This window comes from Zonotrichia leucophrys, chromosome 1, assembly GCF_028769735.1.
Source record: "Zonotrichia leucophrys gambelii isolate GWCS_2022_RI chromosome 1, RI_Zleu_2.0, whole genome shotgun sequence".
Lineage (NCBI taxonomy): Eukaryota > Metazoa > Chordata > Aves > Passeriformes > Passerellidae > Zonotrichia > Zonotrichia leucophrys.
The window spans coordinates 83,834,014-83,857,530 of NC_088169.1; the positions used below are offsets into that span (position 1 = coordinate 83,834,014).

Genomic DNA, 23,517 nt, shown 5'->3' on the forward strand with positions numbered 1-23,517 from the left:
ACTGTTAGGAAAAAATGTCTGTGTTTATTCATCCATACCTGCTCACTTCTGCACTTCAGAAAGCAAAAAAATCACAATAAAACCCAACTATTTCCTTTTTATTTCTATCATCTTAAGGTCACACATGGCTGATGTTTGTTTACAAGAAGTATAAAACCACCAGTGTTCTTAATGCTGGATCCAGAGACAACTGCAGAGTTAATGTATCAATGGAAGCACACAGTCAGCTCTGCAGAGCAATCCCTCTCATGCTAATGACCCTTTGGAGTGCAATGTGCCCAAAAACTGAGGTTCCTCACACATCACACATACACTATATTATATCCAGTAATAGTTTGATAAATACCCGCAGTATTTCATTATAGACTGGATTAAAAGTTTTCTTTTTGATAGATGTCTTCCGTTTGCCCAGTCTGTATTTCTCTGGAAGCAGGTAGGTCTTTACATACCTAAAATTTGGACAGAATTGTTAGAAGAATTAAAACAACCCAAAAACCTAAAAAAATCCAGACCCTCTCCATCTTCCAAAATACACAAGTATTTGCTCACAAAGTAAAAGAAATCCACTTGAGTAGACATTAAGTTATTCAGCTTGTATATTTAAGAATTACAACAGCAGTGGTGATGTATAAAACATCACTTTCTTATAATATCCTTCTCCAGGGGAAAATCTGTTGAAATGTCTCCTCAGCACATGAAAATACAGAATATATCCCTGTAGCAGGCCCAAATGTCATATTTATAGGTGCTAATCCTACTGAAAACGTATCAAAGTGGCATTTTAAAAGATAATTTAATATTCTTAAAAGTTTTAATGATCTATGTTAATATATACACAGCAATTTATAAGGGCAGTTCTATACTCAATCTGAGTGAAAAAAAAACCACAAAGCACATTATAGCCTCTTCATCTATTTCTTGGGTGCTTTACTCCAGCAGGTTAGAGAGACTGGAAAACCCCAGCAGTTTTCATTTCCACATTGAAAGAAAAAGTTCCATTAGAATAGAAATGCATTCTCTGTACTTACGGGTCTGAACGCTGTCGCTTAACATCTGCCACTGCCAGGTCTTTACACTGGCAAATAAAGATGTGGAGCTCGTTCAGCTGTTCCACATAATCAATGGCAAACTGAATGTTCCCCTTCACATCCACATTGCCAAAGTCTGCACTGTAGATGCTCATTAGGCTGCCACTCACCTGCAGTGTACAAGAGGAGAAATACTTTCCGGGCATTGCATTTCACCAGGTACTTCAGGATCAGAGTAGAAACTGTGCTCAGGATTCAGACAGTAAAGAAATCAACTGTATCTCTTTAGATGTAACAATAAAATGTAATGGACACTACTATACAAGCTTCTCAGCAAGCAGATTAATGAAAGAAAGATAATTGGAAATCAAAGGTGTTTGGCCAGGATTCTTACCAAAAAAATTGGAATGGGTTTACTGCATTGAGATAGAAGAAATTAAATTATAGGATGCTGTAGATATGAAGATTGCCTGTGCTCAGATCCTTGAAATATTACTTCTAAATCTACTCAGCTCATCTTCCTTGCAGCAAGCAGAGCCTAAGAGTTTGGGATGACAGACCTTCTTAAAATAATAACAAAAAAAAAGAATAGATAAAGTCTATATGGCTGAATTATGTATGTAAATATGTAACTAAATAAAACTCTGAAAATTAAATACTAAATCCAGAGAAGAAGAAAGATGTGTGTGTATATATATATATTTTTAATCTCAACATCCTTGACCCAAAATTCTGTTTTTCTTATTCAAAGTCCACATAAACCAATGACATTTGGTTAGCTGGTTGACTCAACTACACACCTGATATACCAATAATATCTCCCGCTTTGATTTATCTTTCTCCCCTTTCTCCCTTTCTAAATGTTTGTTCTATATGAATTGTTCCTCATTTTCAGATACAAATGTAAGCTTTAAGGGTAAAATCCATATGTTTGCTCAGAGCCCTGAACAAGCTCCAATATATCACTAGGAAAAAAAAATGAAATCCATTTAATTTTACTTTACTTGCTTCAGGCAATTCCATGCAAGGAATTATGTTATGTTCACAAAACAGAAGTGGAAAGAAGGAGACAGAGATTGCAAGGAAAGAAAGTTACAATGAATAAGAAAAGAGCCAAAACAACATTGGAGAAATTAGCAAAAGCAAAGTGCCCTTAAAATAATGCTTTGGTTTACATACAGAGGATAAGGAGGCCATGCCAGAAGAGCTGCTAAGATTGGTTAGAGAGCTGGGACTCTTCTTGATTCTGCCAAAGGAATAACTGCTTTCTGATGTAGTATCTGTCTCTCTGTCATCACTCTACAAAAACATCACAGAAAGAAAGTGTGTGTACATTCTTTATAGTCACAAGGAAAATTAAAAAACAAACAAACAGAATTTTAATGCAAGTTGGGACTCAGTGGAAATCTGAATTTAAATTCCCTTGTAGTGCAACATGAATAATATTTCTAGAATTAGGTCATGCATTTAAAGTTGAAAGGGAGTTTTTTTGATGAACACCCTACACTGACAATTTTTTTAAGCAGCGATGCAACTAGATTTGGGCGTTTGTTTGTTTGCCTGTTTTAAATCTCAAGTAGCAAAGAAAAATTACAAAATTAAGTTTATTGGAACAATTAAACTTAACTTCTCAGTGTCACTGTCTCATGCATAACCTATGCAATTGATAATGCTCAGTTCTTTTAGCAGTCTTTTCTGTAATATAGTAAATGCTGTCAGCTCTGTGACTCTCTCTTAAGGGCAGCTGGCCAAAAGGTAACATTCAGAGAACAGCACTGGATACAGCAAATGGATTTTGCAAAGTCTTTCTTGCAAGAGGGAAGTGGAGCTTTGCTTTTCCATGAGGGAATTGCAGCTTTTGTTTCCTTGGACATTATTAGGTTATGTACTCACAAGCCCATTCTTTCTCAATGCTACTTCTGCACTAAAGAATTGATCCCCTTCCCACATGTGCCTTCCTATGCAAGCTGTTATAGACAACTTCATCTTCCTGTTGTATTCCACTCAGGAACAATTTACAAGGTCTCCCCACTCTTTCAAACAGTTTTGAACTGATGTCATAGATCGTCTCATAACAGATACAAGGTTAGTAAACAACAGTTTCCACACATATTAAGAAAATAGTTATTTATATAAATAAGCATTTAGCAAATAAAGACCATTTCAATTTGCTTTAAAATCTGGTTATGTCTATTCTGTTAAGTAAAAGCAGACCAGGATTTTTTCTCTGTTCAGAGGTCAACAATAATGACTGAATAATGTCCAGCCTACCCAGGGCAAAGCTTCTTAAGAGAAACATGCTTTGGAGAGTGCTGTTTGGGACTGCACAAAATTAATCCAGAGAGTGAAGTAACACTTAAACAGTGTGGATAATCAGTCCGGTTACACAAACTCTTTGAAAGACAGAAAAATCCTAAGTCCTCCTACAGGGATATATGGTGATTATACCAGGGGGAATTGGCTTTAAACTAACTGATGATAGGTTTAGGTAAGATACTAGGAATAAATTTTTCCACTGTAAGGGTGGTGAGGCACTGGCACAGGTTGCTCAGAGAAGTTGTGGAAGTGTTCAAGCCAAGTTGGATGGAGCCCTGAGCAACCTGCTCTAGTGGAAGGTGTCCCTGCCTATGGCAGGGGGATTGGAACTGGATAGTCTTTTAAAGTCCCTTCCAAACCAAACCATTCTGTGATTCCTCTGATAGAGTTCTGAAATTTTACTTGCACAGAGTTAATGGTCAGGTACCTGAAATGATAACATTTCAGAGATGGAGCTTACCTCTTCCTGTAAGAATGATGGTACTGACTTGCTCAGCCCTTTGAGTTTTTCAGGGTTGGAAAATGGTTTATCAGGCTGTGAAGTCACTGTGGAAACTGAAAAGTAGCAATTCAAAAGGCTTCAAAAACATGTTTGTACATCAGAACAATGAGATTCCACAACAGGACACAATTAGGAGCAAACCACTTTGGATGAAATACATGCACATGCACAACAGCTTGGATGCAAGGGGTTTTCTTCCCCCCCGCCCCAGGACTCAGAGAAGCTATAATTAGGAAGAATAATCTACTTTGCAATTGTCTAAATCAGTGACCAACAAACTTTGACAGGACCAGAATAGTTGCTTGATAGGAGGTAGCCTGGGTGCTACATGCAAATTCTTATCAAAAGTGATGAGGAAATCATTGCAGATTAATGTCTAGATTTTCTTCCTAAAACAAGAGTAAGCACCCTTGTGCACTAACAATATCACTGACATTAGAATTATCATAATATTCTCAATAAGAAACCAAACATTGTTCTATTTACTCAGTCTATTTAACTGCAATAGGCAAATTTGTGTAAATCAAGCCAATTCTAGACCATGATCAAGGAAGTTGCCAGTATTCCTACTTAATTATAAGATGCATATCTTATTAATGATGCACTTTTTTGCACTCTCTTCCTTATTTGCATACCTCTACTGCAGCTCATTTCTGTGCTCTTTCACTGTACAAAACCTAATTGCACAAGCTAGGCTTGCAAAAATCCAGTTTGCAGTTAGCTTGTGATCCTCAGAATTTTTCATGCTCTAACCCCTCTTATATTTAATAATACACAAAGATGAACAGGATACACATTATGAGATGCATCAATATGATGTGATAGAAAATGATTTGGCAACAAACAGGCACCTACAGGAGCACATATTTATTGCACAAAATGAAACACTGCACATAGTGGGATTGTTTGCAAGGTGAGTGAAACTTTTGCAAAGCTTTTGATGTCAGAACTCAACCAGTGCTCAACAGATCAGTTATTGTCAGTATGCAATTAGGTGCAGTACTTAGAGCAAGTATCTAGCCCAGATGTGTAACTTGTTAAATGAAAAAGTATTGTTAATGTATTAGTTCAGTTGTCAGAGGAAAAGTCTCTCCAGTATCTGCTGCAAGAATCCTGTAACTCACTTTCTGCTGCATTTTGAGTCCTCTCTTGATGCTGATCAGGTTTCGGACCTGCTCAGTGCAGTATTAACAGTCATTCAGCAGCACAGTTTTGTGAGGTCATAAATAGCACTGGTATACTTTATAGGTAGGATTTTTCTGTTTTTTTCTTTTTTTTTTTTACTTCCCCAAACCACATGAATATTGTGGGTTTTTTTTCCTTCCAATAGTTGGTAGTGATTTAGGTATTAGGCCTGTATGGATCAAACAGACCTAAATAGGTCTGTTTGATTTTGGTGCATCATGGAGCCTTTCTGTTTATGCAAACATAAATTCAGAACTTGGGACATGGCTCAGTGGTGAATTTGCCTGTGCTGGTTTAAAGGTTGCATTTGCTGATCCTAAAGGTTTTCTCCAAACTAAACAATTCTGTGATTCTGTTTCTGTGTTTTGCATTGCTGTTCTCCTTTGAGGAGCTAGATCATGACAAAATATGAGTGTAATATAAGTGTTCAAGCTAAAAATTTAGTCTTTTTGCTGTTCCAAAAGAACAGTCTTTTCAAGACAACTTGCCTTATTCTGACTGTACAGCCATCAGTTTGGCTCCGTGTCATTTTTTCATAACTTCAGTCTTAACAAATTAAACTCAAATTCCCCCTGCTCTTTTCAGGTTAGTCTCTACACATTCACACTGAATGCCAAAACAGGCTTTCAGTAGGGGTCTCCACTTGAAAGCAGAGTGCAGGATGGTGCTTAAGTCCTGTTACTTTACTGGGCATTGTAGGTATTCTAATATGCTATGATTATCCTATTGCTGCTATAGGCCACTGGCATGCACAATGCTTTAAAGCATCTAAACCATGAAATAAAAAATACAACTGCACACAACTGTTCTTTTAAAACTGTAGTGCTCCAATGCAGTAAATAAATAATTGTGTGCTATATTAAATATTATTTGATGGCTTTCAATTCTGTTTATTTTGACACATTCTTGGAACAGGTTTGCTTTTTATTTTTCTTAGATTTGGAATTTCTAAGGGTATATAGAAAAATTTAACTATAAGGCATCTATAATGCACTAATGGACTGATGATATCAGTAGTAGCTGATCTAGAAGTTCATCTATTGCTCAGAATAATGCTACTTTATAGGACTAAGGCAGGGATATTAAGAGAGGTTCCTTTCCAATTGAGATATTCTGAAAGATGTCTTTCACTAGCAAAAGTCATCTTGGATTTTACAATGCAATGGATAAACAGACAAACTGAATATTTACTGAGGCAAATTTCTTTCAACTGAGCTTGTGTTCAAAGCTCCCTATGATTTCAGTAACTCATAGACTGAATCACTGAAGGCCAAAAGAATACACTGATAAGTGGGACAGTTTCTACAGATACAGGAGGACATAGATAGATTCCTTAAGAATAAACACCACAACAGAATTCTACAAAAGCTTTCCAGCCATGCTGAGGTTAACCAAATCTAAAAACACAATATAATTCTTGGTTACAAAAAGAAAAAAAAAATCTTCACTAGCGAGCAGAGGCCATTAAAAAAGCAACAAACTTCCATGCAGACACAAATGATATTTACCATCTTCAGCACTAAGAACTAATTCTTCCTTTGGTATATTTATTTTTTCTTTATCTGTTCAGGAAAAACAACAGTTAGAAACTTTGTTATTCAGTATGAAATGGATGGCAGCGATAATCACAAAATTAGGAGTAATGAGGACTAAAACCACAGACAAACCAGCAGAGCCACAGGAAGGGTTAAATTCGAGAGGCTTTTACTTGACATTCTGTCTCAAAGCCTACATCCAAGCAGGGATCAGGTCTCATGGTGACACTGTTTCTGTCAGCATGTTGTTGAACAATGTTAGTGCACACCTAAAACCTAGAAACTGGTTAGAAGCAAGCAGCAGCATAAGTAGTATTAGAAGAATTACTTGGCAATATCTTTCAAAAATCTATATCTCCATACTTCAGTTCACAAATTCATAAGTTCAGTCTGTGTCTTCCCCATTAGACATGAGATAAGCATGAAAACACTCAGGGCAGGGTGAAGTGAGACAGTAATAATAATTTATAAAAACCAAGGAGTCCAAGGAGGCTACTGAGGGAAGCTGGAAATTCATTTTAAGTATAATACTATCTCACTGTATTCTCTAGAGTGAGGTTGATATATTTACTGCTAGAATACACAGATGAACCAGTACTAAACTGAGTTTTTCATGCTTTCATTGTCTACATTCGACCCAAGCCACAAACCAGGAGGGAATGTCAGTAGCTGCTCACTACTGATTTGGGTAATTGCCAATACTTCCACAATTGAAAAACTATCCAGGAAACAGTTAATCACTGATCATTACAGTGCAATTCTGAAGATATTCTAAAATTAACACCAAGAACTGAAAATTAAACCATATGAGAAAAGAATTTGGTTCCAAAGTACAGCCTCCATACAGCTTATTGAGAAACAAAAACAAAAGCCACGACATGGCAGGGCTGTATGGAAGACCAGCATGAACACATTTAAGCCAAACTGGGGGTCATGGGAGACACACACAAGCTTTGTGCTCACTTGAGGTGGCTGATGGAATGTCCTCTAGACTTTTGGAAGGCTTTTTTCTATCTGCACTCCTTTTCAAAGCCATCAAAACAGGGTTTAATTCTTCTTCAGAACCTGTTACAAGACAAAACACATGAACACTGCACACACAGGCAGGCCACTTTAAGCAAGTCAATGAAGAACCAACCACAGGTTTCTCATGAGAATCTATTTTGACAGTTAGCAAAGACAGTGAACATTCAATGAAAATACAAGATAAATTCAAAATAAAATAAACATCTAATTTTAAGTGTCCATTTGTTCTCCCTAAACACCCCCAGTCATCAGCAGAGACAGGTAAGTCTGACAAGTGATTTGATAGACAAGTGATTTGCCCTGTGTAGGTATAGGTCTATCTTTACTGACCAATAACAGCATTTGGGGAAACTATTGCACTCAATTAACTTAGATTGCAGTCATTTTGTAACCATCATTTCATGAATCAGCACAAAAGAAAATTTTAGATTTTTTCCTTTGTGTAAATTTTTCTGTTATAGTCTTTCCACAGTGAAAGTAATTTTGTTTCAATGCTTGAATAACGAAAAACCCCAACAAAACCAAAACCAAACAAAACCAACTGACCAAAACCACAAAAAACCAACTCCCCACACACACCCAAAAAAATCCTGAATAAACAAACAAACCAACCAGCCCCACAAAAAATGAGCTGTGGATCTATTTGGAACCCTGAAGTTCTGCACTTGTCTCCAAAAACAGAATCAAGACAGACCTAGCTCCTTCAGAAATCTTTCAGACTTTCATTCTTCCCTATCTCACTTTCCTCCCCCTCCACCAACCAATCACAGTGGTGCTGCCTGTAATTATGGGTGAAACCAAATTATGTATGATTTTGTCCTCACTTATGTTTTCACTGACTCTCTTTGGAAACCCACTTTCAAAATAGATTCAGATGTAAGTTGGCAGGCCCTGGGAACTTCATATATTTCTCAGATTCTCCAGGAGAAGAAAATATTCCCACTTTCTCAGTATGAGACTGAAAAGGTAAAATTATCTCCTCTACTTAAGGTCTTTGATGACTACCATACACTATACATTGACTAGAACTGCCATTCAACCAAAGGATGTGAATCCTAGTAAATGGACATCTTCATTGATATGGCCATTTTTCAGTGCAACAGGCAGCAATGCTATATTAAATAGCACAGAGTATTGGTATTATCCTTATATCCAGATATTCCACTGATAAGCATCTATTTTCAGAGACTAGCCTGTCGAACTAAAGAATGAACCCAGAGAGCCACTGATTTTTTTTTCCTCTTTTAATCCAGTATATTTGAAGGGATTACTAGATTGAGTGGTACAAATTTATTAATTTGAAGGCAATGTCACACAGGATAAGAAAAAGTATAAATCACAAAGACTAAATTGATTAATTCTGCTAAACTATCCTGACCAAAAAAGGCTTACCCAAATGTAGTGTCTGTTAAATGCTTTCCAGCTTAATTAGTTCTTCCCACCCCTCCCAAGCAAATATCCAAATTTCTCAATTAAGAAAGTATCACGCAGACTTTCCATTAACATATTTCAAGCTGGACACAAAAAAATTATTGTAGCCATGTTTAACTCAGCACCATGAATTTTAGAAATCAGATAGCTCACGAGTTGAACTTCCTGTTCCAGAGTGGGAATCAGAGTTTTGATCTGAAAACTTGGATCTCAAATTTAAGTTGTTGCTTTCCACTTCATTGTTATCCTCATGCTGCGACATTAGACAGAACTGAGCTTCTTCTGGCTGGGGGGAGGTGCTCTCATCTTTAAGTGGTGTACTTGTTCTTCTAAAATTCACGAGTGCTTGAAATTCTGAGTTCTGTTCAGAAGCCTCCAAGAATGTGCTTTCCTTCATCCCTTTTGCATTTATCTCGAATGGTTCGACTACAACTGTACTGGTCTTGCCTTCCATGGGATGAAGATCAACTGGAACCATGTTTCTTTCTCCTGTTTTATTAGTAGCTCCCTCTCTCTTAAGACCAGAAGCTTCAATTTCACTTACTGCAAGATCATTTGTCAAGGCTTTGACATATTTTTCTGGAGCTCCCTCTTTGAGAACTATCTTAATTTGTGTATCACAGCTACTTAGAGTGTCACATGGCTGTGAACTTGCCATGAATACAGTCTCTTTTTCTGAGGGAAATGTATGATCCTCAAATTCTTCTTGCTGATATAAATCTTTGGAGATTGGACATGAAACTGCAGATGCTTCTTGAAGAAGTTTTTCTAAAGAGCGACTGAATTCACCAAATTTTGTGATATTTGAAATAGAAATTTTTTCTATTGTTTCTTGTATTTCTTGAGGGTGATCTCTGTCTCGTTGATACGGAACATGTATACTTACACTAGTTTGTATTTTAGCATGCATTTTCTGATCCATATTTTCCAGCACAGAAGCTGGTGTTTCAGAGACCTCTTTGGGTGGATTCTGAAAATTAACATCAGACCCTCTATATTCAGTGTTGGACAGTGCAGATCTTTCTGTGGTATCACCAGCTCCCTGCACCAGCTCTCCATCATGCCCATAGTCTGTGCTCATAGCTTTCACCTCAGCAGTCCCCTGTACTGTGCTGTCAGCACATTTAGGCTTAAAAGGAGGTGTTACAGAGGCATCCTTCAGCATCCTCTCTAAAGCAGAACTCAAGCCACTGGCCTTGGATGGGGCAACAGACTTTTCTATATTCTCACTGATTTGCTGAGTTAGCTCTCCACCATGCTCATAGGTTGTGCTTTTAGCTTCCACTTCCAGAGTTCTCTGTGCTTTGCTGTCAGCACATTTGGGTTTAGGAGGTGGTCCTTCAGAGGCCTCTTTCAGCAGCCTCTCTAAAGCAGAACTGAAGCCACTGGCCTTGGATGGGGCAACAGATCTTTCTATGGTCTCACCGATTTCCTGCAGCACCTCTTCACCATGCTCATAAGTCATGCCTTTGTCTTGCACCTCAGCAGTTCTCTGTGCTGTGCTGTCAGCCCATTTGGGTTTAGAAAGGGGTGTTTCAGAGGCCTCCTTCAGCAGCCTCTCTAAAGCAGAACTCAAGCCACTGGCCCTGGATGGGGCAACAGACCTTTCTACAGTCTCACTGATTTCCTGCAGCACTTCTCCACCGTGTTCATACATTGTCCTTTGAACTTGCTCCTCAGCAGTCTCCCATGGTGCGCTGTCAGCACGTTTGGGTTTAGGAGGTGGTGCTTCAGAAGCCTCCTTCGTCAACTTCTCTAGAGCAGAACTCAAGCCATTGACCTTGGATCCAGCCACAGACTTCTCTATGGGCTCATGGACCTCTTCAGGCTGACCAGTAGCTTCTTGGTGTGCTGACTGTACACTGCAGTTACTTTGTGATAGACTATTTGAGTCATTGTATGTTTTTATTTCCACCCTTCTGCATTCAGAAGGCTGAGATACAAGGGATTCTTTGAGAAGGGTCTCCGAACCAGCTTGAGGCCTCTGAGAGCCCTCAAGAGTATCATCCTTGTCTGCTGCCTGATAGTGTAGATACAGAGGTTCAAATTCCCTAAACAGTTTTCTGAGACTTTTTCTGTTCTCATGCTTATCTGTTGATGACACATTCCCTTGTCCTGTACTTTTGCCTATTTCTTCTCCTTGATCAACAGGAGAAATATCATGACTGTTGTCTCCTGTTCTCTCAAAAACCTTGCACTGATTTGACTGAAAATGTGCCCCTTTTAAAAGGTTTTCTTTGAGGTTTAAGCTACATGACATCTCAGAGGCTTCCTTTTCTAGCTTCTCTAGACATGATTTAAATACATCAAGCTCACCTTTAGGTAGAACAACTTTATCCACAGTCTCTGCAACTTCCTCTTTATCCAAAGGAGTAGTCTTGTTTTCCCCTTTTTCTATAGGTAAATATAGTTTATCACCTACTACTGTGTCCTTTAAAACATCTTTATCACCAGGTGTCTGGAGCTGCAAGGATACATGATGATCTTTTGATGAAACAATGCTTTTTTCTGTACATTCTCTAACTTCTTGCTCTCGAAGACCCATCTTTTCCTGGGATTTTGAGATAATTGGTTGTCTGTCCAGCTGGAGAGAGTCTGTATTCTTTGTGTGTGTCACATTCAGACCTTTTAGGATAGGAGATCCTAGAGACTTTTTGCATACCACAGAATCTAGTTTCTGTGGTTTTTCTCTCTCAGATGTTTGGGTTTGTTGTAGAATTAACCCTTGCTTGCTCACATTATCTCTGCCTTTTTCATCTTCCCTTGATTTTCTTTCATAGGTTATTGATCTAGTATTATTTGGCAAAGAATCATCTTCCCTGTCAATGCTACTCTGGAATTTAACTCCAGTATCCCAGAAGTTTCTCAGACTCTGGAAGTGTGAAGGATCTAAAATTTGATTCTTTGACTTTTCATTCATCTTGTCTTTTAAAGACAAAACCTGGAAGCTGGGCTTCTGTTGGGAAGAAGCAGCAACTTTCCCTTTAAGAGTTTCCTTCTCATCTTCATCTTTGCTTTTTGAGGAAGCTGAAATAACACCAGCTCTGGGATGCAAGTTACTGGCTTCTGGGAGTTCACCAGATTGAAGAGTCCCTTCTGTCTTTCCAAATGCATGGCCTGGTCTTGATTCAAAAGAATGGCAACTTTTGTTTCTTGAAGCCTGGCTTGCACAACTTAGTTCAGGACTTTTTGATGTATTCTTGCTCTGATCATGCAAGGCCTTAGGTAGATACACTGCAGATCGTTTTAGCTGGTCACTTTCTCTGAGACCTGTAAAAGCACGGCCACCTGACACATCAGCATTGATACTAACTTCTTTCTCTCCATGATGGGGGATACCTTTATCCCTTTCCCAGAATGCTCTGATCTCCCTTATTCTTCTTTTTTCTTGTATTGCCTTCTCTGATTCACATTTCTGAGCTGGTAGCTTGTGCCCTTGATGGTCCAGGAGATGTGATTTTTTATTTTGTTGTTTGATTTCTTGATCATGTTCTTTTTCTTCAACTCTTGTACAATCAAATTCAGTCAGCAATTTATCACTTTGCTTCTCATTTTCTTCCCCTGTCTTAGGCTTCACCCTCTCCTTTATCAGCTGTATGTTTTCTGAAGTAAAGGATGTAGATGAAATTCTGCTCTGTTGTTTCATCTTTCCAAATGGTTTCTCTTCTGTATCTTCTGTTTTTCCATGCATGCCAGGCCCACTGTGCTCTGTAGGAAGAGCTGCTGTTCTGATTGACACATCCACTTCCTCTCTGGGCTCCCTGAATTGGGACTTTGTTGATACAACTTCTTCATCTTCAGTACTAGAACTTCTTTTAAACCAGTCTAAAACTTTTGACACAGATTCATCATCCACTTTCATGAGTTCATCAGCATGCTTGCCAGGCTTGAAAATGGTTTTAGCATCTCTCTCCTCAACAAGATCAGGCTTACCTTGTTGAACACTTGTAGAATTGGTATTGGATGCCTCATGTGCTTCTGTTTCAGCAGAAAGTTGATGTCTATCTACAAGGTAAACAAACTTATCAGAGTTATGAATCAGATACATGACTAAAAATCTCTGGTCTACCTAGAAAGTTCTCAATTTTTTTTAACTGTTAGTGGAAAAAAGAGTTCTCTGTCCCTGTGATTTTGGAAAGAACCATACCATGGGCAATGGTGTGAAGAAAATTCCTGCTCTGGGGCATCCTACTGGAGTCACTGCTTATGAGGGTACAAGCCAAGAAGATGAGTTAAACCCATTCTTAAAGGACATGCTTTCATTGAAGGAAGGCTGCATGTGACACGCACACAGAGGATGACAATCCAGCATATTTTTGTTTAGTCCCATAGGCAAATCCCTAAGTCACATCTGAATTACTCCCAAGGACAACTGACAGCACTACACTAAAATACTGTCCACAACAGAGGTGCCTATACCGGCTCTGATACAATGACCAGTAGGAGATCATAAAAGTATATTAAAAAATATTGATTATTTAATTCTGCAGTAGCACATTCCTACTACTACTGTTTCCTAGTTGTTAATTGTTAGCTACAAGTGATCCACATTAATGAATATGTGTTATATCCTATGTCATTCCATTTTTCACTTCTACTAGACTCTTACCAGTAAAGTTTTTGTGTGACTCTGATTCATGGCTCAAGATCTGGTTGGATTTTTTATCATGTGTCTTATCAGCACTCTGCTCATTACTGCTGTTTGACAGGACATTTCTGGAGGTCTTCTGTGGAGTTTCAAGTTTCTTGGGAGTAACTGTATCTGTCTGGAAGCTTTCATTAACTGGGAAGTCTGATCTGTTACTGTCACAAGGGCTGGATGCAGATGCGTCTTCTTGTAAGCCATCTATTTTAATTTTTAAAGCTGATGAATAGGTTCCCAAAGGCTTTGCAGCAGGAATTTGCTTATCCCCAAGTGAATCTGACTGAATAGCATAATTTTCACTATTCTTTTTTTTGTCATATTTTAAGGTTTCATGCTCTCCTTTTTCTTTACCATGGTGTAGCTGTGGGCTTTGCAGAGGTTTTGCTTTACCTGAGATAGATGAAAACCTCACTTGTTTCAGTTTTTCCAGTGAATTTTGTGCAGAGTTTTCTGCTTCTTCCGTAAGAGAGTTCTTCTCACCTTCTCCTTCAAAAATAGTTGCAGTAGCAAAACCATTTTTTTTCTGAACATCTAAGGTCTGACTGACCCGAACTTCTGAGTCAGTGGAACTTGAGCTTGAGCTGCGCTTCAGAATGCCCCTGGGTGTGGTACCAATGCCATTTACCCCCTCACTCTGCTTGGTTGGTTTGGGAACAAGGTCTTCTCTTTGAGATCCAGAATCTGCTGCTTTGTGAATTAGTTTCCTAGCTTTTGGGACAGGACGCTTAACTAGCTCCTTCTGTGGTTCATCAGTAAGTTCTACAAAAGGCCTCTCAGGTTTCTCTGTTTCATCTTTTTGTAAGTTTGATTTAGGTGGGCTGTCTTCTGAGAGCGACCAAATTTCTGTAAGACATAGAAGAGCTCATGAGTCTATGTGACATTTGTAAGCATAAACAGAAAAATATGACAGTGCAGATCTGAAATGCAGTGATTATACTGGTTTATTTAAAAAAAACTGCAGCAAAAACACAGTAATTTTATATAGGTGTTGATTTCATTTTTATGTAATAGAACTTTTTGCAAATTAAAAACTTGCAGTTATTTATTTTAGAAACACTAACTATTTGATGATACCAAATAGAGCACACCAAGTTTTTTATCAGCATTATTCCTGTAAGGGACAAAGTTTGTAGGGAAGGGGAGCTTTTGAATACACATTCACGTCTTCAGTGTCAGAATGTAAACAGTAACCTACAAAAATGGAAACTGGCCATTTCCACAGTCATGTGGAACAAGGCAAATACAGAAATAATCTCCTGGCAGGGAGATGAAGGGTTTTGTATTCCTACTATGCAAATCTTTCCTTTTCCTGTTAGCATGCTTCACAACAGAGACCAGAGAGTAATAGCCACATATGACTCTAAATTACAACTTCAAATGCCTGTATTGTGATATATAATCACTCATCAACTTGCTTGCAGAAAATACTGCTGGAAAGGGAGGATAATAAACAGGACTAAGGAAACAAAGGAGAAAACTATGGACCAAAGAGAGCTAGGCTGCTTCTGTCAAGCTAATTAGCAGCAATGATTGAAAGGTCATAAAAACAGCTACACTAAATTCAAGGAAATTTCACTGTCCTCTTGCCAATTCAGACCAGCAGCCCTCCCAGATGGAGTGCTTAGTACTGACTAAAACTATGAGTAAAAGAAAGGAAGCAAAATCCATTTACTCATGTCTACTGCCATTTCCTGAGTATTTTCACATGCTTTAGATGAGGTTTGAAATAAGCTAGTTGAGAACTCTCTATACTTAAAGACAAAAAAGGTTTTGATCTCTTACAGAAAGAAGCAATGGAAATAAAAATAATTTCCATATAAACCTACAGGAAATTCACAGTCATCTGCAAAACAAGTTCATTTACCCTTCTTTGATAGCTGAGGTACAATGACTGGTCTGTCTTCTGATTCCCCATTGTTCAAGTTATCATCTGATACAGTGGAATTAAAAGGATTTCTCCTTTGCTAAAAAAGGAACAAACATTACTGTTGCAGTCAAATGCTTACATCACAAAATAGACACAAGTGCTGTGATTTTTCTCTTCCCCACTAACCCATCAGTGAGGAGTCTGAAGCATACCTCTTAAATTGGATACATGACAAAACATCCTAAACAATATGAACAGGAAATTATCAGAAGTGTCAGTGACAACCTCATCTTTTTCTTCTGAACTGACCAACAACAGAGATAAGCCACTACTAAAAGATACTTGAAAATTCCAAGGTCTTGAAAGATAAATAATTTTATCTCTAATTCTGTGATATTAGAACAGAGCAGGCCAATCGCATTCAGTAGTTGAACAAATTGGAAATAATGTTAAGAAAAACCAGCCACCAATTACAAGTGTAGCAGCACTTTAGTGCTGAACCTTTAGTGGCTTTCATTACCTCCCTCTAAAACAAAACAAAAAAACCTCATTTTTTTACAAATTATTATCTTTCCTCCTCAAAGTTTTATTAATGTTTCCCACTGAAGCAAATAAATTCTACCATATTCAGCACCAGTCATACCCTTACTGATGAGACTGCTGCCTTCACAGGTCTTTCCTCTGACTTGTTTAACACAGGGGTTACTTCTTTAGAACTGTAAAGGAAAATTATATAACAACTTCAGCAAACAGAACATTACTTTAAGCCTTTTTGAAAAAGCAAAAAAAAGATTTACTTATACATACTCAAATATAAATATAAACATGGCACTGGAGTTTTTCTATTTAGCCTGTTTTCATTCCTATAGGAAAAGGGATACTCTTGCTGCTTTGTTTCCTTGCAAAAATGTGTTTACTTGTTAAAGAATTCAATACAAGTTCTACTTGGTGTGACAGAAACCATATTTTTGATGCATTTAAAATATCAGAATAAAATTCATAAAAATAAACATAAATATAAATCAATATTTTATCTTTATAGTAAATACTGTATAAATACAGTAAATATCACTACTCTCCAATATCAGTGTTGCCATCTTCATCCTTGTCCTACATTTGTACTTCTAGAACTGAAATCAAACTGGAGGAAAGTGTCAAAATCTGACTGGAAAATGGAGTTTTACAAAATGTCAAAGTCAGAAAAAACAGAGGAATCAATCCCATCATCACTACAGTAAAGATGTGACATCTCACAGATAGCAACACATCCCCTCAAAGGTACAGTTTATAAGGTATTCTTTCAATTGAGATGTACAAATTTTTTTGATTGTTTGCATAAGTGAAGTAAGTTATTGCTTGTGATAATAAGTATAGTCCAGATATGGAGAAATTAAAACAGCTAGAAGAGACAGCTCCTATATTATCTCTAGAAATATCTAATCTACTTGCAAAACAATGCAAGGTTTTTTTCCTAATCAGATTTTTAATATTTTAGTTTACCTAAACATCTCAGATATGAAAAAGTATTTGAAGATGGAAGTTAGACATGGATTTTAATATGGTCTTCACAGAACAACCATATTGAGTATCCTAATTTTATATGGAAAACACTGACATTAATCAAGATATACACTTATGATTTTGGGGTGGGGGAACAATATGAAGCAGAAAATATTTATATTTCCTGATAGGAAATATATATCAGGCTAGGAAGGACAGCAATTCCTATGGTTTTTCCAATACAGATGTACAAAGAGATTCCAAAACTAAGTACTTTTTTGGTCAATGATCTTTGTTATGTGTGAAAAGGCTTAAGGGTGGTAAGCAGAAGAGCCACAAGGTGTCTTGGGACAAAAACAGCATCCACCTCTCATCAAGTTCCGGATTCATCTCCTTGCATTAACAAATAATTCTCCAGTCTGATAATTGGTACCAGTCTGCCCTCCTGAGGAGAGGACAACTTCCCCATCTTCTGCAAGGTGCACAGTTAAGCTCAAACTTTAGGGCAGAAAAAAACCCCAAAACACTCTGATGAACTACCCTTGGAAGTCTACTTGCTTCTGGACTGCTAAGTGTGTCTGATCGGTGACATCACTTACATTTTGCAAAAGGAAAAAACAAAATTATGGAGAGGATAAAATGACCACAGTGAGCAATGTGAACATAAGGCTTGCAAAAAAATACCAGGTGCAATCTGAAGTATAAACTTCTACATCACTTCCTTGCTCTTTTGATTCAACACTGCCTTTAAGAAACATACCACCATGTATAGTGATAGAGGGTTAAGGAATGAGCTGATTTTGTAATGGTATCTATCTCAAGGGTGAAAAATTAGCTGGTTTTAGATTTTTGTAGGACAGTAACTGTTGCAGCCTCTTACATGCACACACCAGATTACTAACATATTACTATTGTTCTTTCTACCATTTGCTGATGCCAAGTAAGAAAAAGATTCTGGTTCTCAAAGAGCTAAATGTTGCAACTTCTATTTTCTTTTCCAAAATATCCTTTCACATTATTGTTTTTAACCTTAGTTCTAATATATTTCTTAAGTATGAAAATAGACACACATACTAAAGAAATTACAGAAAATGAAGTTTGTGTTCTTGCTTTTATAAAGCACTTGTGGTTTTGTTTTTGAGAGCATCACACTCATATGCTCCTGCATTTTGTGTCTTCTGTGCAACATCTACTACTGAACAGGACAATCATAATTTTTGCTTTTCAGGTTTAGGTCCCAAATACTTCAACCCCTCACTCATTTTAAGCAAGAAAAATACTCTTAAGCACCCTGGGCTGCAAGAAACTGATAAGACATTCTTCAGTGAAGTTTTTACAGGTGGAGAGGTACCTTTATGTGTGTATTCAATGAAACATAATCTCATAATCTTTAATGCAATGTTTCTTTGGATTTAGCATAGAATAATTAAAGATTAACAACTTGGCATTACGTACTGAAAACCCTGGTCTAAATAAAGCAGAGAAAAAACAACAGCCAGGATCCTATAACTATGTTTTACAACAATAGGTCTGAAAATGAGTTTACCCACAACTTACATAGATAAGAAAACTGAACAAACTGTTCCCAGATATGCTGCATTCACAAGGCTAATCTAAAAGTGCGTAAATCCAAACTGATAGATTAAGAAAGGCTTTAAAAATTCTACCCTTCAACTTGGAAAAATGATGTTCTGAGAACCACAATGAAGGCCCAAGTCCGATACAGACTGAAGCAACAAGGCAAAGGCTAGAGCAAAGCTAGATAAAGAGGTTACAGATTTGCAGGCATGTCAATACATGGATTCTAAAAGTCAGGGCTTTTGTGCAAGTTTTCCACTTGTTGAACCCCAGGACCTCCACTTGCCACTTGTTCAATGTTGATCAGGAACACTTTTTAGCTTAGGGTAGAAAACGACCTGAGAATCTGAATTTGAAAGAAAACCCTCCTTTTTTGAGATTCAGCATATAGACAGACGGCATCACTGGAGAGATGTAATATTGACAGTGTGACTCACCTTTGAAAACTCATTCTGTTCAAGGTTACACCTTTAAAGACATTTCACACACCTGGCCTGTAAAGGCTCTGGTATGCAAGAAAATTATCACAATCATATAAAACTCATAAAAGAAATAATTAATAGCTTTATTACGGAATTTTGATATTTGGGGTGTGGGAATAAATGTCTCGGCTAATTTTAAGAATATTGTTGCTCTACCTAATATAGCAGCACCCTGATTCAACAGTAGTTGAACTGGCCCCAGAGTTGGTTTTGTCCTTATCATTTTACAAACAGATTTAGCAGAACTAAACTTCCTTTACATTCAGTAAGAATTGTTTTGCTTTAAGAACAGGATCCAGAACAAAAGTACTCTGAGGAATTTGTTATCATATTGCTTCTGGACTCAATCCTCAGGTTAGCAGCTGTGTAAGTTTATGCAACGCCTGGAAGTCAGTGCTGGCCTAAGCCACACTCTTAGAGAAAGGGGGAAAAAAAAAACCAAACAGAAAAACCCCATAAAACCCACAACACCCACAAACTTACTCTTAAAGCAGCTCTTTAAAATGCTTTAAAAGTTCAAGTGCTTGAACCGCAGGTAGCATTTGGACACCGTAAGCCGTGAGCTGCCTTTAATGCAATCCCAAATTCTGCAATAATTCTGTTTCATCCTCTTAGCTGTGCTAAGACTACTCCATTGTGACAGGAAGAGCCCATTAATTCCTTGTGGCTCCACTATCCTAGCAGCCAAATTAAATGTTTGTAGACTTTCCCTTCCCATCCCAGCTACAGGGGTTATTGCTTTTGCACCATTGTGTTTCCTTCTGCCCTTAGAGACAGGCCCACAGTTATGCCAGGCCAGTCTCCTTCAAATTCCAGTATCAAGAGAACAGAAAGGAAGAGTATTTTAAAAGCATATGGTGCCTCCTGCAATTTCTCACATACAATATTGTGTAGACTAACCTCAGTTATGGTGAATGAAGCCCACACTAAAATCATAAGCAAAGAATTTCACAGTCCTGCCACATTTGCTTGCCATAGGTTTTGACATTTTAGAAACAAATGACCTGAGGCATTCAATCAAGTTATTTATGCAAAGTCAGTGTAAGTAAGCATCCAGCCCACATGTGACAGATCACTTGCATGACAAGGTCCATTTCCAATTGCCTCATAAATCACTGGACTGTGTGGGGTTGCTTTAGAGAGAAGATCTTGAGCTATTGAGGAAAGTACAAGTACACATGAACAAGGCATGGAGGCTGATCAACTTCTGGTACAATCTGGAGCAAAAGGCAGGGGAGAGTCCTGGAAAATAATTATCAAGCTTTGCATGGCTGTGATCTGAAATAAGTCATCAAATACTTCAAGTTGAAGACCACTATCAAGTTGGTCCCATTTAAAAAAAAAAAAAGTCTACATATTCTTAAACCTTGCTATGTTATGTATTTTTGAAGAGGCTGCCCTGGCATATTATGAAATCTATTATACCTTATCAATCATATACAGTTTCTGGAGAGTTCTAATTATAAGAATAGGATTATAAGACTATACTTCTTTAAAAATATCATCATCTGTTCCTGATGAGCAAGATGATATGTAAAATATTCTAAAAGATATATTAAACAGCAACATGCCTTCAGCTGTTCTCAAAGAAATAACTTCATAGCAATCTTCTGAATGTAAAAGCCACCTGTAAAAAAAACTACATTTAGTAACAACTACCTCTGTCAGCATATTGGTTAACTTCAGCTGGGAAGGAAAACAGAGCTCTGTTTTGTGATAAGCAACCTTTATCATCCTTTTTGGACAACTTCATTTTTGCCAAGTCTATAACAAAGCAGTTGATTTGACCTCTTTCAGCACAATTTCAGATGTGGTCAAAACAAACACCTCTGAGTTCACTGATAGTGATAAAATATAAGAAAGACACAAGCCAGACTTGTTAAGACTCACACCAACCTTTGCTGCCATTCACCATGAACGTGTGTGCCCAGACTGCAGGCCATGAAAGTGAAAGGTTCAATTGCTACTAGGTATTGTATAAATGCATAGTAGGAGAAGCCTTACTGCAGAGAAAAAACAGATGTAATGTACAGAGAAGGACATAGAAGACAGACAAGAAAGTGACAGGTTACAGAGCTGATATATGGCACAACCAGAAGTGAAGCAGTTCCCCTAAGAAGTAACTCTGGCTCTTACCTCATTCTGTTCACTCTAAGCACAAACAGTGGCTATCTGGGTTACACCTTGGTTCTTGTTTCCTCAGTGTGTTGAGAAATCTGGCCACTTTTACCTGCTCTGACTCCAACTATTTCAGCACTTTCCTTCTCAAATGTAGGCTTTTTGGAAGTTTTTAACACAGCCAATGAATTACATGTAGGTATTTTAAAGAGAAGACATATCTCTTTCAGAAATCAACTCAGGATATTTCAAAACAAAATAAAGCTGTTTGGGATGTTTATGGGCTTGAGATAAAGTGATTTAATATTAAATCCTTTTTAGTTCAGAAACTACTTATCATCCAGCCAACTGTACAACTGTAGTAATTCAGGCATACCAAAGATGACGGTCTCATTTTATTCTGAAAGGAAGCTTCTCCGTTCCAGAAAGACATTTACTTTTCTTGGTAGAATCTGACTAATTTTCTGCAGCTATCTAAAGATTCTAGTTCTTTCCATCTGAAATATATCTGGTCTTCTAAAAAAGTCTCAGAGGTCTTAAATGTGTGCCAAATAATTTGGAAAATTTTAAATGGCAATTTCTTAGTTTCCAATTCTTCATGTGATATGAAGTGCTCAAAACATGTGGATGTGGCACTTGGGAATGTGGTTTAGTGGTGGTCTTGGCAGTGCTGGGTTAATGGCTGGACTTGATAACTCAATAGGTTTTTCTAAACTCAATAATGCTGTAATCCAAGTTTAAAATTCGGGCTGAATTAATAGAATGGTTTCAGTAAACAACTGAATGAAGACATGCAGAAGTTGTGGTCCCCAAATTACTGACTGCAGGGGACTGATCATGGCCAGCCATTCCAACTAGAAAATCCAGGTCTCACTTCAAGGAACAAAAATAAATTGTGACACGAGAACATGTGTGCAACCATTCTATGCTTGATTGTCAACTTTTTCTGAGAAAGGCAAGCTGAAGATTGTTAATTGTTCTGTATTCAAATGCAGAACAGTACATGACTATGTGTCTGGCACATGCACAGTTTTCTTGGACAATTCTAAGGGAACATTTGGTGACCTTTGAAATAAGAGATAAGTACAATATTTTGGGTGGAACTTGGAGCTCCCAAGTTTCACTAGTCCATATATATATATATATATATACATTCTAAGCATGATAAACAGACAGCTTACCTCCAGCTAGTTTTCTGTTGTTCTTCTTCTTGATGTTCCTCAATGCCATGTAGATCTGGTGGCTGGAAGACTTCTTTATTAACATTGTTCACCCAGCTGATCTTTGCTTTGCTCGTTTTGTTCTGAGCCACTTCAGCTAAAACATGATGCAAGAATATTGTTGTTTCCCACATGCTCATACAGGTTTTCTTAAGAAAGTTGTACAAGTATTTGCATTTAGGCCTACAGCTATTTCTAAAGCCCACTATACTTGAATTGTTTTCAGAAGCAGATCTGGTGCCGTCTAAAGAACACCTTTTTAATGCTACTAAAAATGTCAAATACTGTTCTGAGTACTTCATTTTACTACACCAGATATATCTGGTTTAAACCTTAAAACACTAAACCTTTAAACCTCCATCTCCTCCTAAATGGAGGAGTTTTCTACAAGAACCCTGGTATATACTAATCCTGCAGTTCTTGCAGTTAGACAAATACTGAAAGTTCATCCTCAGTGTCCTGAGGAAGGAAAAAATTATTAAACCAGAGAAAACTGAAAATATGTTGAAATCAATTCAATTTTTTCCTTCTTAAACAGTAAACTGGAAGTTGATCATAACTCACTTGGGCCAATCCTTTATGAACAGAATTGCCACAAGACGTCAAAAAGGTAATATGAACAACCCAAACAAACAAAAAGCCTCACCTCACTCAGCAATGCAAATACATTTGCATTTCTTTTTAGGGTGGGACAAAATCCTACCCTGATAATGCCTTTCAGAGCAAAAACATTCCATTATTTCCTCTAATGCTTTTTCCACTTCACCAACAGTTTAGAAGTGAAGAATTTCTTAGTGTGCAAAAATAAGCAAGATTTTTATTCACATTTTTGCTATCTATAACTGCAAGGAAAAATATCTTGCCATCTCATGAGTCATTGAAACCAAGCAATTGTACACAGTTCTGAGTGTGCCAACATGTCATTTTGTTTAAGTAACAAGATTGGGATTAATTAACTTGCCTTTGAGATGGCATGGCTTTTAGTACCTTCCTTTAAGATACAAGTTACTGTGAAATTTAGCTAGAATTTTACAGCTGATTTTCATAACCTTCAAGTACAAAACCAGCCAAAATAACAAACACA

At 37.5% G+C, this 23,517-nt stretch overlaps 1 protein-coding gene across 6 annotated transcripts in view; it reads right to left on the reverse strand.

The window, feature by feature from the left end:
• SYTL2 (synaptotagmin like 2) overlaps positions 1-23,517 on the reverse strand; it is a 53,690-nt gene that overhangs the window by 4,904 nt on the left and 25,269 nt on the right. For 3 of the 6 annotated variants that reach the window (XM_064719936.1, XM_064719929.1, XM_064719920.1), the window contains exons 4-14: positions 22,395-22,530; positions 16,179-16,251; positions 15,533-15,632; positions 13,633-14,511; positions 12,957-13,028; positions 7,530-7,631; positions 6,540-6,593; positions 3,805-3,899; positions 2,208-2,327; positions 1,029-1,198; positions 347-449 (exon numbers count right to left, since the gene is read on the reverse strand). In XM_064719936.1, coding sequence (XP_064576006.1) covers positions 347-449; positions 1,029-1,198; positions 2,208-2,327; positions 3,805-3,899; positions 6,540-6,593; positions 7,530-7,631; positions 12,957-13,028; positions 13,633-14,511; positions 15,533-15,632; positions 16,179-16,251; positions 22,395-22,530 — 1,904 coding nt within the window. The other 3 variants (XM_064719896.1, XM_064719911.1, XM_064719903.1) reach the window with 3 other exon arrangements.